The sequence below is a fragment of the Marmota marmota genome, unplaced genomic scaffold, assembly GCF_001458135.2.
Source record: "Marmota marmota marmota unplaced genomic scaffold, marMar, whole genome shotgun sequence".
Taxonomy (NCBI): domain Eukaryota; kingdom Metazoa; phylum Chordata; class Mammalia; order Rodentia; family Sciuridae; genus Marmota; species Marmota marmota.
This window is the reverse complement of record NW_026000222.1, coordinates 3,591,732-3,607,075: the sequence shown is the minus strand read 5'-3', so window position 1 is coordinate 3,607,075 and position 15,344 is coordinate 3,591,732. Positions and strand designations below refer to the sequence as shown.

Below are 15,344 nucleotides of genomic sequence, written 5' to 3'. Positions count from 1 at the left end.
GTCGTCGCAGGAGGGGTGAACTTCCGGCCAGTCCCACACAGCACTTGCATCCAGTCCACTTGACTATGAGCCCTGTCTTCTTGCAAAAGAGATTCTAGTCTCTGCTGCTGTCCCCACAGGCAGTCCTATCAGGGGGACGCAATCCTGAGACTGAGAACCTGCCGCGCACAACTTTCTCAGGCTTTTGCAAATGCTTTAAATGATTTTCCTCATTCTGCACAAAGCACACACCAGGTGAAAAATAATTAGAAATAAGCAAAAGCAGGGGTCCCGCCGCCTGAGTACCCCACAAACTTTGGCACGAGTCTTTTTTTTAATCTTCTTAGCTACTCTTTCTGTGATGTCCCTTTCCCTGCTCTGCCTGCTTTGCAGTGGTGGACACCCAGTAGACACCTTATGAATTTTCTGGGGCCCACAGAAAGAAAAGAGAGAGTAGTTTCATAATTTCCACCCACCACTGAACTTCAGAGCAAGACAAAGGAAAGAGGAAGGGCCCAGGAGGAAATTGCTCCAGAGCAGACAAGATTTCAGCCGGCTCCCGAGCTGACCTTGCTCTTGCAGCCTCTAAGAGTCTGCAAACAAGCTCAGGAAAGGGAACGGCACACACACCACAAAGCCTGCCTCTGTCCACCCAGCGCTCCCCGCAGCGAGCAGGAAAGAAAATGGGAAGAATTCTGACTTCCTGCCACCAGAGCAAGGCGGCAGCTGGACAGTGGTCATGCAGTGGCTGGCTCCCAGACGGCTGCCCAGGGGGCTGTGGGGCAAGGGCACTGCCCTGCAAAAGAGAAGGGGAAGAGGTCCTCTCTCCTCCCCCCGAGGAAGCAGGGCTGGGTGGGCACAGATCTGGCTCCCCGGGGTGGACGCACATGAGCCAAAAGGCCTCCGATCGTCCCTCTCCTTGTTCAGTCCCTTAGTTTCCCAGATGGATAAAATCCAGAATGAAACAAAACACGCCCTCCAAGTGTTGAGAGAATCTTGAAAAATGTAAAAAATAAAGAAAACCCACTGGTGAAGAGATAGAAGCTCTGTTTTCACCCAGGTCTGCTCCTTTCAGAGGTGAAGGGAGACTGTTCCCCCCCTCTGTTCTGCACGTGCATACGTGGTCACCCCTGGGCTGCGCCTTGGCGCCCTGTACCTGCAGCCCGCCACTGTGTCCTGCCACCCCAGCAGCAGCCTTGCCAGTGACCCCCACTAACTGAGTTCTCATGACACGCCCATGACCCAGCTTTGCAAGTCTGACAGAGAGCCGAGGAGGGGGGTGCGGGAGAGCCAGAGGACAGGAAGGCAGGCCTCCAGCAAGGCCCGGGGGAGCCGGCTGATCTGGATACCCAGATTACACCGGAACTGCAGGCTTCCCCCACGACAACCCACGGCTGGCTCGTAGAAAACGATCAGCTCTTACTTCCTAATATGGAAGTCAGCGTGTTCTACGACTCCAGCTTCTCACTGAAGCGCACAGGGGCTCAAACCCCCCCCCCCCCGGGGACTCTGAGTACGACATCGAAACATCCACAGCGAGACGCTCAGGGCCACCCGCGCGGGAGTCGGGGTGACTGCGGGGGCGACTGTGGTTTTGGTGTCAGCGAATCCTCTGACAAACACTTACTGACGATCTGTGACCCAGGGACTTTGCCTAATAAGACAATCCCTCTCTCAGGAAGCAGAGGAACAGGCCAGAGAAGGCCGCAAGGGAACACAGAGATGCTGTTGCTGGGACCGCGGTCACCGGGCACTGCGGGGACGGCCAAGACAGCAGGAAGTCAGCTGCCTGGGCCCGGGGGTGGCTCTGAGGGCACGGGCCCGCAGGGCAAGGGCCAAGCAGCTCCTGTTGCTGCAGGTGGGCGTGGGGAGGTTTGACAGAACCCAGGCCAGCCGGCTTCCGCAGGCAGGCTGGGGCGGCCCCACCAGGCTCTGCCTCTCGTTCTGACCTGCCACGGGCCAGCGGGCACACTCAGGTAGGTAGGTATGGGGCGTTCCAGAGGCTCCAAAGGACCCCCTGAGGACGGGGATCTCGCTCCCCGCACATCCTGGGCTCCCAGACAGTGCCCACCCCGCACAGGCTCAGTTAGCAGTTCTGAGTCAACAGACAGCCCTTGCGCAGCGTCTCTGGCTTCTCTGGGGCTTTCCAGGCCCAGTTCCCGGCTTCGTTTCAGTTCAGTGGGAGGTGACGTTTCATCAGAACCAAACCGTTCCCCTCCTGGAGGTTGTAAGTGTGACTTCCACCCCCAGGAGCAGGAGCAAACAGGCTGCAGAAACGGCCCAATGTGGACAAAGCAAATGACAGGCCTTCCCAGACTGCCCCTTAACAGAAGGGCAGGCCCAGGCCGCACAACTAGCAGGAGCAAGGCCCGCACGAGGGGCTCTCTGTCACGTGCGTCCCGAGTGTGGGCCTTCGGGCACAGCCGCTCCCGGCCTGAAGAGCGTGAAGCCAGGAGCCCAGTGCAGGTCCAGCTCCTCCTCTCTCCGGCTGTGCAAAATGGCCCAGTGGCATCCCTCTCTGATGCCCAATTCTCTAGGCAAGGGCAGGCCTCTCCATCTCTGCCTTGGAGCCCCGCACAGTGGGGACAGAATATGCCAAGGGCTTTCCTCCCCTGGTGTCCACGACACACTGGCCCCGGAGCTGGCCGCCCCAGAACGCACATTCCCGGGCGACTCATCTGGCTCTTACGATCCCCACATCCACTAACGCCGGCGGGGAACCTCCACTCTCCTTGAGGTTCTGCGGCTACGCCACATCTGGGCTCGGTGAGGCCCAGACGCAAACGCAGGGCGCGAGCAGCAGGAGCTGCGTCTCCATCCTCGTCCTGGGGGGACACACAGGGGCTGAAAGGCAACGCCAGTTGACAGAGTAAAGCCCTCGGGATGGGCCTGGGACACAGCATGCCTTGAAAATGGTTAGACAGGAAGAGGAACAGGAGAAAGACAAGGAGACCAGCCAGGTGGAGGCCTCTGTGGTGGGGCCAGTGGAGGCAGTGGGAGGCAGGCTGGGTGCAGACAGGGACGACTGCGGCCCGAGGCTGGTGCGTGGCTGTGGGGAAGGCAGGTCTGAGAAGAGGCAGAGCTTCCCCTGGGCATCAGCCACCAGGGGGCGTAGAACAAAGGCCAAAGGAAGAGGAGACCCAGCCCCTCACGGAGGGCCACGGACCCACACTGGGCCCTGCTCCGAGTTGTCCTCTGGCCCCTCAGTCACCCTTCGCCTCTTTTCCTTTACAGATGTGAAACTGAGGTGCCCTCCACACGCCACGAACCTCGCCCTCGCCGGGCCGAGACTCAGTGGGTTCTGGTACCTCCACGAGGTCACACTCTGTGACGCACTCACCAATCCCTGCCTGGATGGAGCTCCCGGTGGTCCCTGGCTGTGGCCAGAGGGTCTCCGGTGCACACACTTGTTGGAAAATGCATGGAGTCAGCCCAGAGGGGGCGGCATCCCAGGGGTAGTGCAGGGCAGCGCCCCAGGTCAGGCCACGAGAGCCCCGTGGTGAGCACAGGCCCCCGTCTGTCCCCTGCTGAGAGGGCCCACAGGGTCTGAGACTGTGGGGCCACCCAGGGGTCCCCCCAGGGCTGCCCAGCCTGAAGCCAGGTTCTTTCCCCACTCCCCAGAAGCCCCAGTGCCCCTGGCCTGCCCCGGGCAGCGGCTTCTTTTATTTGCCATTCAGGAATAATAAGCCCCATTTTATGAGCAGGGTGCAATTACAGCCAGAAAAAGGGAGACCCTGACTTCCAGGTCAGCTCAGATGACAAGGGGCTCCCTGCAGGCCCGAGTGGGGCAGTCAGAAGTCAAGCCCAGGAACGGCAGGGCGTTGAACAGCGGCACTGCCCCAGGACCTGGCGGGTCTTCCCCTTCACCAAGGACCAAGACACTGACACCAAAAAAAAAAAAAAAAAAGTGAAAAAGTGCCACACTCACCCCACCAGGGACGCAGGCACAAGGCCTGTCCCTCGGGGTTCAAGGAGAGAGCCTCATGCTCTGGGCTCGGCTCTCGCGGGCTGTGTCTGCAGGTGTCTGCAACAGCAGCGTCAGGAGCCCAGCTCTGTGCTGTCCAGCAAGTGCCTGCACATCTCTGAGCTCAGTGTCCTCGTCTCTGAAATGGGGGTGACAGCAGGGCCTCCCACTGGCCTAGGGTGTAGGTTGAATGAAACCACGAGTAGACGTGTGGGGCGGGCAAGTGACATCCATGTCCCCTGGAGCTGTGACCGTGACCTCACTCAGCAGAAGGCACTTTGCGGATGTGGTTGAGTCAAGGATCTTGAGATGGGGAGACCGTCCTGGATTATCTGTGGGCCCAGGGTCATCACGAGGTCCTCAAGTGAGGAAGAGGGAGGCAGAGAGTCAGGACCTAGAGATGGCATCGCGAGGACGGGCAGCCACTGGCCAGGCCAAGGCACACGGTGGCCTCTGGGAACTGGCAAAGTCCCCTGAGCAGATCCTGCCCTGGGGCCTCCAGAGGAGCTGGCCAAGCCCAGACCAGAGAGATTCCTGGCCTCCAGAACCGCGAGGTGGTCGCTCTGTGTCGTTTCAGGTCACTAGGCTTGGGGTACGTGTCACAGCAGAGTAGGATCCCGATGCTAAGGCCTCGGCTGGCTCCTGGCACGGGGAGGCTGGCGGGGCCGCCCTGTGGTCACTGGCAGGTTAATTACTGGGGAGGAAGCCCACGCCGCACACAAGGCAAAACAAGAATAAGTGCCCGGGGGAAGGGAGATGGCCGCACTCAGTGCGGAACTGAGAACGGGATCTATGGCAGGTGGCTTTCAAGCTGCACCGATGACATGAAACTTTAAATGGCAAGAAAAAAACCCCGGCTTTCAGAAGCAGGCCTCTGGGGCCCCGCTGCTGCCCAGCTTCAGAGCTGGGCAGGGAGGCTAAACGCATAAAATTAAGCAGAAAGAAGAACAGCGAAACCGGGCTCTCGGGAAGACCTGGGCCAGGCCCAAGGCAGCCACGTGGCCGGGTGGCAGCCAGGAGGCTCGCGCTGCAGACACTGAACAGGAACAGGATGCCGGGCCTTCTGGCGCGACCCAGCTCTCAAACACTTCAGGGGACTGTCACTCCTTATCTCTTGTGCAGTCTGCAGGGCTGTTCCAGGTGCAGAAGAACAAAACAGCCCAGGTTCCAGCCCAGAGAGCCCAGGCCCCCGGGCGCCAGCGTGCACCTGTGACCTTGGTGCTGCAAGGTGCTGCAAGTGGACCCCTCCTGACCCTGGGCCCCTGGGCACAGCCCTCCTCTGGCTTCAGAGCAGCTGGGCACACAAGGCCTCAGCCTCGGCGGGCTCTCTGCCCTGCTGTTGGCCTGTCTCTGAAACCTTGGCAGCTGCTGACCCCACAGACACACCTGGAGCCATGCAGACCTGCAGCCCCTGAGGGAGCCCCTGAGCCAGTGGGGGACACGAGTGGATGGCCGTGGTGCCATCCTCCTGTGGGTCCTCCCAGGCACACACACCCTACCCCACCCCCAGTTGCCAACTTACACAGGGCCCTCCCTGCACCCTACCTCCTGCTTTTGGGTTCACCTCCCAAATGCCCCACTGACACCCAAGTCCTGGCCTTGGGTTCAGCTGTGGGGGCCCCCTACCTAAGGACAATGCAGGTGAGAAGGGCAGGACAGGTGGGCAGAGGGTGGCCAGGGTTCGGGAAGAGCCTTTCTGCCAGAGCTGTCTACAGGGACCCTGAGGCACGAGGCTGGATGACTAGCCCAAGGTCCCACAGCTCACGTGTAGTCCCACCGAGAGTGGACCTGGGCAGTACAGGTCTCTTCCCGAGACACAGACATAGGATGGCATGCCAGCACTTGCTGGGAAAGCCCCTTGCCAGGCTACGGCCCCTGACTCAGGCCCCTCAAAGGGACAACAAACACGTCCCTGGGGGAAGGAACCTGGGAGCTCACTAACCAAGAGGTCCGGGACTCTCCACCAAGGACACCCCCCAGGGGACCCAGGTTCCCCACAGCACCTCCCCATGGAGGGAGGAACACGCACAGCACCGGCACATGCGGTCAACACCCTGAAGGTACAGAGGGCTTCGATGCAGTGGAGAGGGTGACATGGTGGCCACCTGTCACCCCAGTGGCCACCTGTCACCCCAGCGGCTGAGGCAGGAAGACCACAAGGTCCAGGCCGCCTGAGTACTTAGCAAGACTCCAAAATTCAACCAAAAAAAAAGAAAAAAAAAAAACCCGTAAAGTGCTGAGGATGTAGCTCAGAGGCGGTGCAGGCCGGGTCCATGCCCAGCACTGCGCACGCACACAGATGAGGGCTTCTGAGCAGGGGACCTTTACCCTGGGCCTTGACAGGTGTCTAGAAGCCCTCGGGGAAAGCGTGGTGGAGGAAGCCCTCAGGCAGAGAGGGGACCCCAGCAGAGGACAGGAAGGGGGAGAGGAGGGCGGCTCAGAGCCGGGAGACTGAGAGCAGCAGGCCAGGTCTGGGTGCAAAGTCTGCCTTCCCCTAACTGCAGTGTCCAGCAAGGGCTTGGGCTCTCCAAGGACACAAGGTCCCGTCAGTGAGGTGGAGAGAACGCCTGCTCCCCGGGTCTGGGCCTCGTTATTCCCTTACAGATGGAGAACCTGATGAGCACAGGCGAAGCACCCACGCGGTGCCTGGATTTGGGCACCGTGAGGTCAGAGCTGTGTGTGCTGGGACACACATGGGAGGGCCAGCTGGCCAGCGCCGGCACCCCGCGTCGTGTCTAAGCACTTGGACCCGAGGGGGTAAGCCACAGAATGCTTGTGGGGGCTGGGCACACACTGGAGTGAAGCTCTGAGAGCCACCTCTGGCCTGGACTCCCGTTCACAGGGCCGAGACAGGGCTGGGCAGCGGGGGATGCTCAGGGCAGAAGTCCTGGAAGAGACAGCCATGGTCAAGGGTGGAGCCCAGGAAACAGAGGCTGCAGACTTTCAGCCCAGGGAGGGGAAGGGGAACCGACAGGGGGAAGTGAGAGGAGAGGCAAGAAAGGAGAACTGAGCCGTCGCCACAGGGGCAGGGCAGGGGCGGCATCTCCTCAGCAGACCACGGTCACCCACAGGGGCCGGAGGGAGGAAAGTGGAAGAAAGACAAAGAGCCGCTGGACTTGGCCATGAGAAGATGGCCACAGCTGGGCACGGGGCGCCATGCTCCAGGGGCCCCAGGACACGGCAAGTGGAGAGGGGCGGCGGTGGGGCCTCTGCGGCACCTGTGAAGTCTACACAACACCTTCACGACATTCCCATGACCACTGAGAAGCTTCCAGAAACGAAGACTCAATTCAGCTCATCTTTATGGGACTCCTTTTCTGGCAAGGAACACTGTACTTGTCAGAAGACGGACACCTACCAACCACGTCACAAGAGACGTGGCCACAAACACAGACCAGGAGCGGTCACAAAGCCCCCACAGTCTGTGACACAACAAGATTGCACAGCGGGGCTCAGGGCGTCCCGGAGACAGGTGAGTGGGGGAAGAGGCCACGGAGACCGAATCCTGCCCCAAACCGCAAAGGCCAGGAGCCAGCAGCCTTTCATGGCTCCATTTAATAATGATAATCCAACATCACTTCTGGCCCCTTCTTCAGTAGACCATGAAGGGCCTGCGCTTCACAATGTCCCAAGCACTGCCACAGACTCACAGCGACCTTAGGCCCTGAGGCCAACTCTCTCCTCCCTTCTCACCTAAATTCCTGAAATCTACATGCTCAGAGGGAAAAAAAAAAAAAAAAAATTCAAGTGTGAGGCCACACAATAGAGACCGCCAACTGTATACGTGTTGTACTGCTGTGTGCGCAAAGTGTGTCCTTCACGCTCCTGGCCCTTCTAGGCTGTCCTCAGGGTCCACCCCACCACTCTGGGGCCTTCTCATCCAGATAGGGCTGACCCCACCTCCAAGGGACGTCACCCAGGCCTGTGCTCATGTACATGGTGTCCCTCCTCCCAGGCCACAGAGAGCAGGGCATGGGGCTGGGGGCACAGTGCAGGAGCAAGCCCTTCCCTCGGCCACGCCAGGTGGCGGCTAGGCAGCCTCTCTCGACATGCCTCCTGTCACAGGGGACTCACCCCCTTGTCTGAGGTCTTCCAATCCAATTTGTGACTGTTCATCCCCAGATCCTCTTAAAATCTGTGCCTGACATTTCTGCTGTTTAACTCCTGACCACACAGGGCCAGGGTGGAGGTGGCATGCCAAGGAAGTTCACAATTTCCAACGACAGCCCCTCAAGTACCTGAGGACACTACTCACGTCTCCCCGAGGCCTCCCTCCTGTAGCTGAAATACACCCAGCTTCCCCCACTAGTGCTCACACGAGGGGTTTCTAATTCCTTGCTCCTCCGGGATTCCCCCCTCTCTGAGTCTGCCCAGCTGTCTCACCTGGAAACTATGGGCAGGGCTCTTTTAGATGGAAATAACAGAGAACCCACACAAGCTGGATAATTTAAAATAAAAATAATCATTGGCTGATGAAAGTGAACAGTCTACTTCAGGTAGATTTCAGAAAGAGCTTCAGGTGTGTCTGAATCCAGGAGTGTCAACCATGTCATCTGATCTCCGTCTGCAACCTTTGGCTCTGTGTGTCCTGAGTTGCCATTTTCTCTACATAGATGGGCCCTGTGAGCTCCAAGCCTTCATTATTCTCACCAGTTTATATCCCAGAGAAAGATAAAGTCCTGTACAAAGTCCCAGGACCGAACATGATCCCCTTGCCTTGAATCACTTGAGCCCAACCTTGAACTACAGTTAGCAGAGATGTGCCTTGCTGATTGGTCAGGTCTAGGTCACATGCTCCCCCAAGGAGAGGAGCAGCCTCAGCCCCCTGGAATGACTTTGGCTGAGCAGGATAGCTTTGACATGGAAGGAAGGCTCCCCCCTCCCCCACCAAAGGATAGGATGCTGCGTGAACAAAACTCTCAATCCCTCCACCTCTGCAAGTGATGCTTTGGGCTGAATGAACACTCCTGGCTGAACAGAGCATCTTGGGAATATCACCTGCACCCAGATATCATCCAGCCGCCACAGGACACCTACCCGAGATGGAGCTTCACTGATGACAAGACCCACAATGGATGCACCTTTTCCAGGGAACCCCCCCTTCCTCCAGCTCACTCCAGCCCACCCACTGAAGATGCCACGTTCACTCAAAGCCACATTTATTGAGCCTTTGAGCCAGGAGGAGCTCCACAAGCTTCCTCCATATGACGTCACTTCTCCCTCTTACAGATGCAGAAACAGAATCAGGAGACCCGGCCAAGGTCACCCAGCACAGCCAAGCTACAGTTCCAGGAAGACACTTTGGCTCCTTCACTGATGCTCTTCACCAACCAGCTCTAAAATCTACACCAAAAAAACTGGACTCCTTCCCAGATGCCTGGCTTCTTTCCAAAATAAAACTGCTTGCAACAAAGGCTTCCGGGGTCCCTCATCAGAGGACTGGTTAAACAATGTTGCACTGATGAGAGAACATTTTGTGGCCATTGTAAAGGGCTCCAAGGAAGAGCACAGGAAGACAGGAGGGATGCTGGGAGTGAGGGTTAACAGGGGAGGGAAGCTGGTCCAGACCCTAGTCCATGATCCTGCTTTGTAACAGGAAATGCATGTAGAAAACTATATCAAGACTACAGATAAAAATGGGACCCACGGTTCACCCTGGGTGATGCCACTGTCAGCTTCCTGAGGACAGGGTCTTCTGGGCTCCTGTCTATACCCTGGGGGCCTAGAGGGGTCCCCCTCCCAGCAGCTACTGATGCACACTGAATGGATCCTGGAGCAAGGGAACAAGCCCGCAAATACCTGAGTGGCAAAACCGTAGCTGGGCCGATCTTGGTGTTGTTCTCTTCTTTGTGTGCAGTCTTCACCCTGAGCATTCTACAGGGACATGCACTAGACAGCACGGAGACAGAGCCCGAGCCTCGCCTCGCCACCAGGCACGACCTGGGAGCCCTTCCCAGGACAGTCTGACAGAGCCCACGTCCAGCCAGCCCAGCCCACACCTGGCCCTGCCCTCACCCCCTGCCTACTGACCGCAGGGACCCCCAGCCCGCCCAGCACCTCCTCGCCTCCTGGCTTCTGGGTTCCACTGACCCTGTGCTCTACTCCACATCACTGAAAGTCCACAAATACGATGACAACCACAGTAGGTGACACTTGTGGAGTGGAGCTGCTGCCTCGATCCTCCTGCTGAACCCCAGTGCTGAAGGTAAACAAGTCACCTGCTCCAGGGTACCGGGTGCAGCTGAACCCGTCACCACCCGCAAACTGCTCCCCCAGGGCCTACGCAGCCCCAGGCTGAGGGTCCAAGTGTGTCCACGTGGAGCCAAAGGCCCATGGCATTCCAGCCTACTGTGCGCTGAGGGGGGCACTGGCCAAAACCCTCAGGATGGAAAGCACAACACATCACAGCACCACAGGGTAAAATACTTCTAGGAAGCAGAGTAAGGACAACTGACATGTGGCACAGGACAGAAGTCCCCCTCAGGGTCCCCATTTCACTCACAAACCCTGAGGCACAGGGAAGGACACACGGGCCCAAGTCCACACAGTAAGGGAGAGGCAGAGCCAACCTGGGTGGGCAGTTGACATAAAAAAGGCGTGGCCTCCACAAGGGGGTGGGGCTAAATCCATGGGCTAAGAGGGCAGAGGAGTTCCACCCAGAGGAGCCCCCCTGATCCAAGGCAGCCAGGCAGGGGTCCAGAGCCCAGCTGCAAGTGCACAGGGCGGGTGCCACACTGTGGGCAGGAGGTGCTGCTGGGGACGGGGCAGAAGGCTGGAGGGCAGAAGGGGGTCTGGGGTCTAGGAGCCCAGTGAGCTGATGGGGGATGTGCTGTAGGGAGATTCACTCCAGCGGTGGGGGATGGGGTGGAGGAGCTGCAAGTCGAGGAAGGTCAAGGGTTCAGAGCTGCGGGGAAAGAGGAAGAAGGGGGAGGGCCTGCCGAGGCGCCTGCTGGGGTTTGCCCGCTCTTGCCTTTGAAGCCACCGCCCCACTGTCCCCTGGTTTGGGCGAGGCTGCTCCTCCCAGGGGTGGGGCTGTGATGCAAGTGGCCACTTGCTGTCCCAGGGAGTGGGTTGGGATGCCATGACCTCAGCCAGGCTAAGGACAGGCCCTCCAGAACCCTGAACTCAGGCAAAGGCTCGCTAATGCTCCACCACAATGGCTCTGCCCGCGGGGCGGAGGCTGGAGCAGCTGGTGGCCATCTGTGTCACCACTCAAGGAGAACCCACCCCAGTGGCCCTCAGGAAGGGGGACAAAGAAAGAGGACTGCAGGGGAGAGGAGGCAGGCTCACCGAGGCGGCTTGTGCCCGGCAGCTCCCAGCGCAGAAGCTACAGCTGGGCGTCCTGCCGCGCTCCTCTGCCAGGCTCCTACTGCCCTGGCAAGGCTTCCAGGGGTTCCCGGGAACTGGGCTGGGCACAGAGCTATGACAGAGGAGGTGAGAGCACAGAGGTGACGAAGGAGGGGCCAGGCCAGCCCTGGACCAGGGTCAAGGCGGCAGGGCAAAAGGCCCCCAGTCCTGCTACAGGAAGAAACAGGAGGGTGAGGCAGGGCGCTGGCTTCCAAGGCCAGAAAAGAGCCCGGGGAGGATCCGTCTGGGGAAGGACAGAGCCTGAGAGCCCCTACCCAGTTCATGCAGGGAGAAGCCAGGTGCTGCTTCTGAGCCTCCAGCCGCTGCACACCTGGGGAGAGGTGTTGGGAAACAGGAGCCTGTGCCAGGAGGGATGCTTTCTTCTCAGGCCTGCCAGACACCTGGCAGGGATGTGGGGCTCCCCATGCATCACAAGGGAGCAAATGTGTCATTCGTAAATCACAGTCTCTCAAGAGGTGAGAACTTAAGCCTCTTCCCTAGAGGCTAAGAGCATGGGTTCCAGAGCCAGCCCAGCTGGATTCAAGTCCAAACCCTGCCACTTTCCAGCTGTGTGATCTGAGTTTCTGCATCTAGAGAAGGAGAACTACTGTAGTACCTGCCACACAGAGCTGATCTGAGGCATAACCAAGATAAGGTAGTTAAGTGCAGTGGCTGGTATGTAGCAATGGCCAGGGAGGTTTACTAGTTGGAGTTCTAAGTCCACAGTCAGTGGGTCATGAGGACTTGGCAGGGGAAGGAACGTGCTTTTTCAAGAGGAACAAAAGTAGACAGGACAACCAGGACGTGCCTATGTTTTGTCCAACAGATGGCTGGGGAGCGAGCAGACTCCAGCTGAAGCAGATGAGCCTTCAGATCCTGCAGCCCATTCACAAGGATCAACAAGCAGCAGGAAAAGCATTTTTAGCTCCCAGACAGACACTCCCCACTCCCATCCCTGCAGAGTGTGAGCAGAGGGCTCAGCAGAAAGCCACAGGCAGCTGGAGGAAGGAAGTGTCCTTGACCACCAGAGTAAGCCGGGTGCCCAGTGGCCAGGAGCGGCTGCGGGGGACCCACGGGCAGGATGAGGTGCTTTCTTCCTCTATCACCTTCTCCCTCTCAGTGGAGAAAACAGTATCCTCAGAGGCAGGACTCCGATGGCAGAGGGGACGATGGGTGTGCAGTTGGAGGAAAGCCAATGGATTTAGGACGAGGCCAGCAAAACGCAGCCTCAGAGCGGGCAAGGCCAGAACAGTTGCTGACAGTGCACAGGGCAGAGGAGAAGGAGTTCACACTTAGTCCACTTTCGAAAGCATTCACCAAGGAGACAGGAGAGAGTCAAAGGCTTGCCTTGGTCCTGCTCTACCCTCTCTCCAAGTGAGTTGTAGCACTTTGTGCTTCGGATATTTTAAGCAAATTATTTACAAATGCAATGAATGAATGTCTAGAGACAATGCTCAAGGAAAAATTTTAGAAAACAGTACATTTACTTACACCCCCCCACACACACATACACATACACACACACAAACACACACACACACACTGTCTCTCTCTCTCTCTCTTAGTAAAGCCCTGTCCATAGTAGACACTTCATAAATACCCTTTAAATTGAAGTAAATGCAAAATATTTCAATTAGGAAAGCAGCTAAGGAAAGAAGAAGCACCATTTGCTACTTTCCTCTATTTCCCAAATGACCCTACAGTTTGCAAAGGCACCATCCTGAGCATCTCACACATACTGACTCCATCTGGATGACAGTCTTATGGCAGATAAGGAAACCCAGGTCCCCAGAGGTCATGTATCCTGCCTAACCTACACAGCTAGGAAGTAGCGGCTCTGGGATTCAAACCCACACCCCGAGGTCCAGAGCTCATGCCCCAACCTCCAGGCCCTAACCAACCTCCAGGCTGTGCTGCCTTTGTCTAAAGCCTGTTTCCAACCTTAAGACCAATGACTGGGAGGGAATCACATCCCCCAGCTCCTTCAGGATCCTATTACCAGTGAGGCTGAGCCTCTCCCCTCTACTGAGGGGCTTATGGCGAGCCACACCACCTATTCTTTGCTTTCCCGGTTCACACAGGGAGCACACTGCACTCACAAATCTTAAGTATACAATTTAAGGATCATTCACTTAAGTATACACCTGTGTAACCCCCTCCAGATCAAAATATAAGACATTTCCAGCTCCCAGCACCTCCTCCATGCCACTCCCCGCCCCATTCAGTAGCTCTGCACCCTAAAGGTAATGGCTATTTGGATTCTTCCCACTGTGGGTTAGATTTACCTCTTCTAGAATTTTACATAAATGGAAGCAAATAGCATACATTCTTTCCTATGTGGCTTTATATTCTTCAAGTTAAGAAGCTCATACATAACCAGGACACATGGTTGTAGGAGAAAGGACAATGTAGCTTTTCTCTCTCCCGCATGAAACCCCAGGAAGGCTTCCGGTTTGGATCACTAACCCTACAAAGAGGATGGTGGGTTGGGTTGGACACTGGAGTTTGCAAATGTGTGAGCTGACCCTGGAAAACCAGTGAACCACAGGGGGCAAAGGAGAGGAGAGGAGCTGCCTGGAGAGGGTGCTGCCGAGTCAGGATATCAAGCAGGTCACTCATACCGCTGCGGGGTCCAAAGAGGGAGAGGCTTTATGAGGCTTTAAAAAGCTCAGATCCGGTGCCTCCAACAGATCCCCAGAGGCGCCCAGGACCCCCACCAGCTCCTCCCAGTTGGGCCTTTGCGGATCCTCCCCCAGGAACTGACAATCTCCCCAAAGATCGCGAATCGCTTCCCTACCTGTGCACTGTTGGATGAAGTGCTGGTACTCCGCTCCCTGCTCCCCGGGGACGATGGTTGAGCCTTCATATTTAAAAGTCACCCTTTGGGTTGGGAGAAGAAAAAAACACACACATCAGCGCTGGCGGTTGCAGGGTGCAGCGCTTCCAGCAGGCCAATCTAAGAGATGCTCTGGCCAAGGGGCCAGCGCTGGCTTTCCACGCTGTCCTGGAATAAGGATGCAGAAGACAGCAAGGGATGACCCTTAATCCGTCCCGTTTGGAAAACGGTTCGACGCACCAGGCCCCTCGAAAGCTCGGGGAGCGGGGCTTGGAGATCAATGAAAAGTTCCTCACCAGATGACTGCCGAGTTGTCGTCGCGCACCAGATTATACGCCGCCCGGCAAGCCTCCTTGTCGATCTTGGTGGCCATCGCAGCGGGGCTGCAACCAGAACACTGCCCGGAGCGACCGAGCGCGCCCCGGGCCCGCTGCAGGGATCGGAGCGCGGCGGGAACGCGCCGAGGGCGGGCTGGCGGGATGCAGCGGCGACGGCGACAGCAGCGCAGCGCCAGCGAGCTCCGAGCACTGAGGCGGCTCCGACTGCCTACCGAGAGCGCGCGGGGATCGCAGGCCGGGTCGCCCCGCCCCTCCCTTGCTATTGGCTCCAAGGGCGGCGGCTCGCCCCGTCCCTAGTTTCCATTGGTCTTCCGGCCAAGGGGCGGGGCGCCTTCAGTCTTCAGCGGCCAATCCCAGCCACGGTGGGTGGTGCAACCCCGCGGGGGGTGGAGCAGGGGCCTCTCGACGGCCGGTCCTCCCCCACCCACCCGCTCTCCTCTCCCCTCCCGCAGCCCTTCCCCTCCCCTTCGCCACTCTCCTCCTTTCCTCCCAACCACTCCTCGAAGCTCCCTCTCCCTTGACTCCTTTTCTCCCCATTTCCGACTCCCCACCCTCTCGGCCTCCCTCACCCTTCTCTACTCCCTCCTCCTGCCTTCTCTCTCCTCCTACTCCCTCCCCGGCTCTCCTCCACCCCGTTTGCTCCCCCTCCCCTTCTTCCTCCCTTCCCTTCTCCTCCGCAGCCCCTCCTCGCTTATTCTCCGCCCTCCTCTCCCAGCTCATCCCACCCTAAGCCCCTTCGGCCGCCCCTCACCTCCCTCCTCCCCAGCTCTCTTCTCCCTCCCCCTCCTCTTCTTCCTCCTTCTCTCCCCCTCCTTTCATCTCCCTCCTCCTCACCCCTCTACAACCTCCTCCCCCTCACTCCTCCCTCCCTCTCCCCACC

At 58.3% G+C, this 15,344-nt stretch overlaps 1 protein-coding gene across 1 annotated transcript in view; it reads right to left on the bottom strand.

The window, feature by feature from the left end:
* Positions 1 to 14,689, bottom strand: part of Cotl1 (coactosin like F-actin binding protein 1) — a 31,664-nt gene extending 16,975 nt beyond the window's left edge. Inside the window, exons 1-2 of the mRNA XM_015496004.2 lie at positions 14,423 to 14,689; positions 14,088 to 14,170 (exon numbers count right to left, since the gene is read on the bottom strand). Of these exons, the coding sequence (XP_015351490.1) occupies positions 14,088 to 14,170; positions 14,423 to 14,499 (160 nt within the window). The 5' untranslated portion in view covers positions 14,500 to 14,689. The remainder of the gene's footprint in view (positions 1 to 14,087; positions 14,171 to 14,422) is intronic.
* Positions 14,690 to 15,344: the final 655 nt, after the last annotated feature.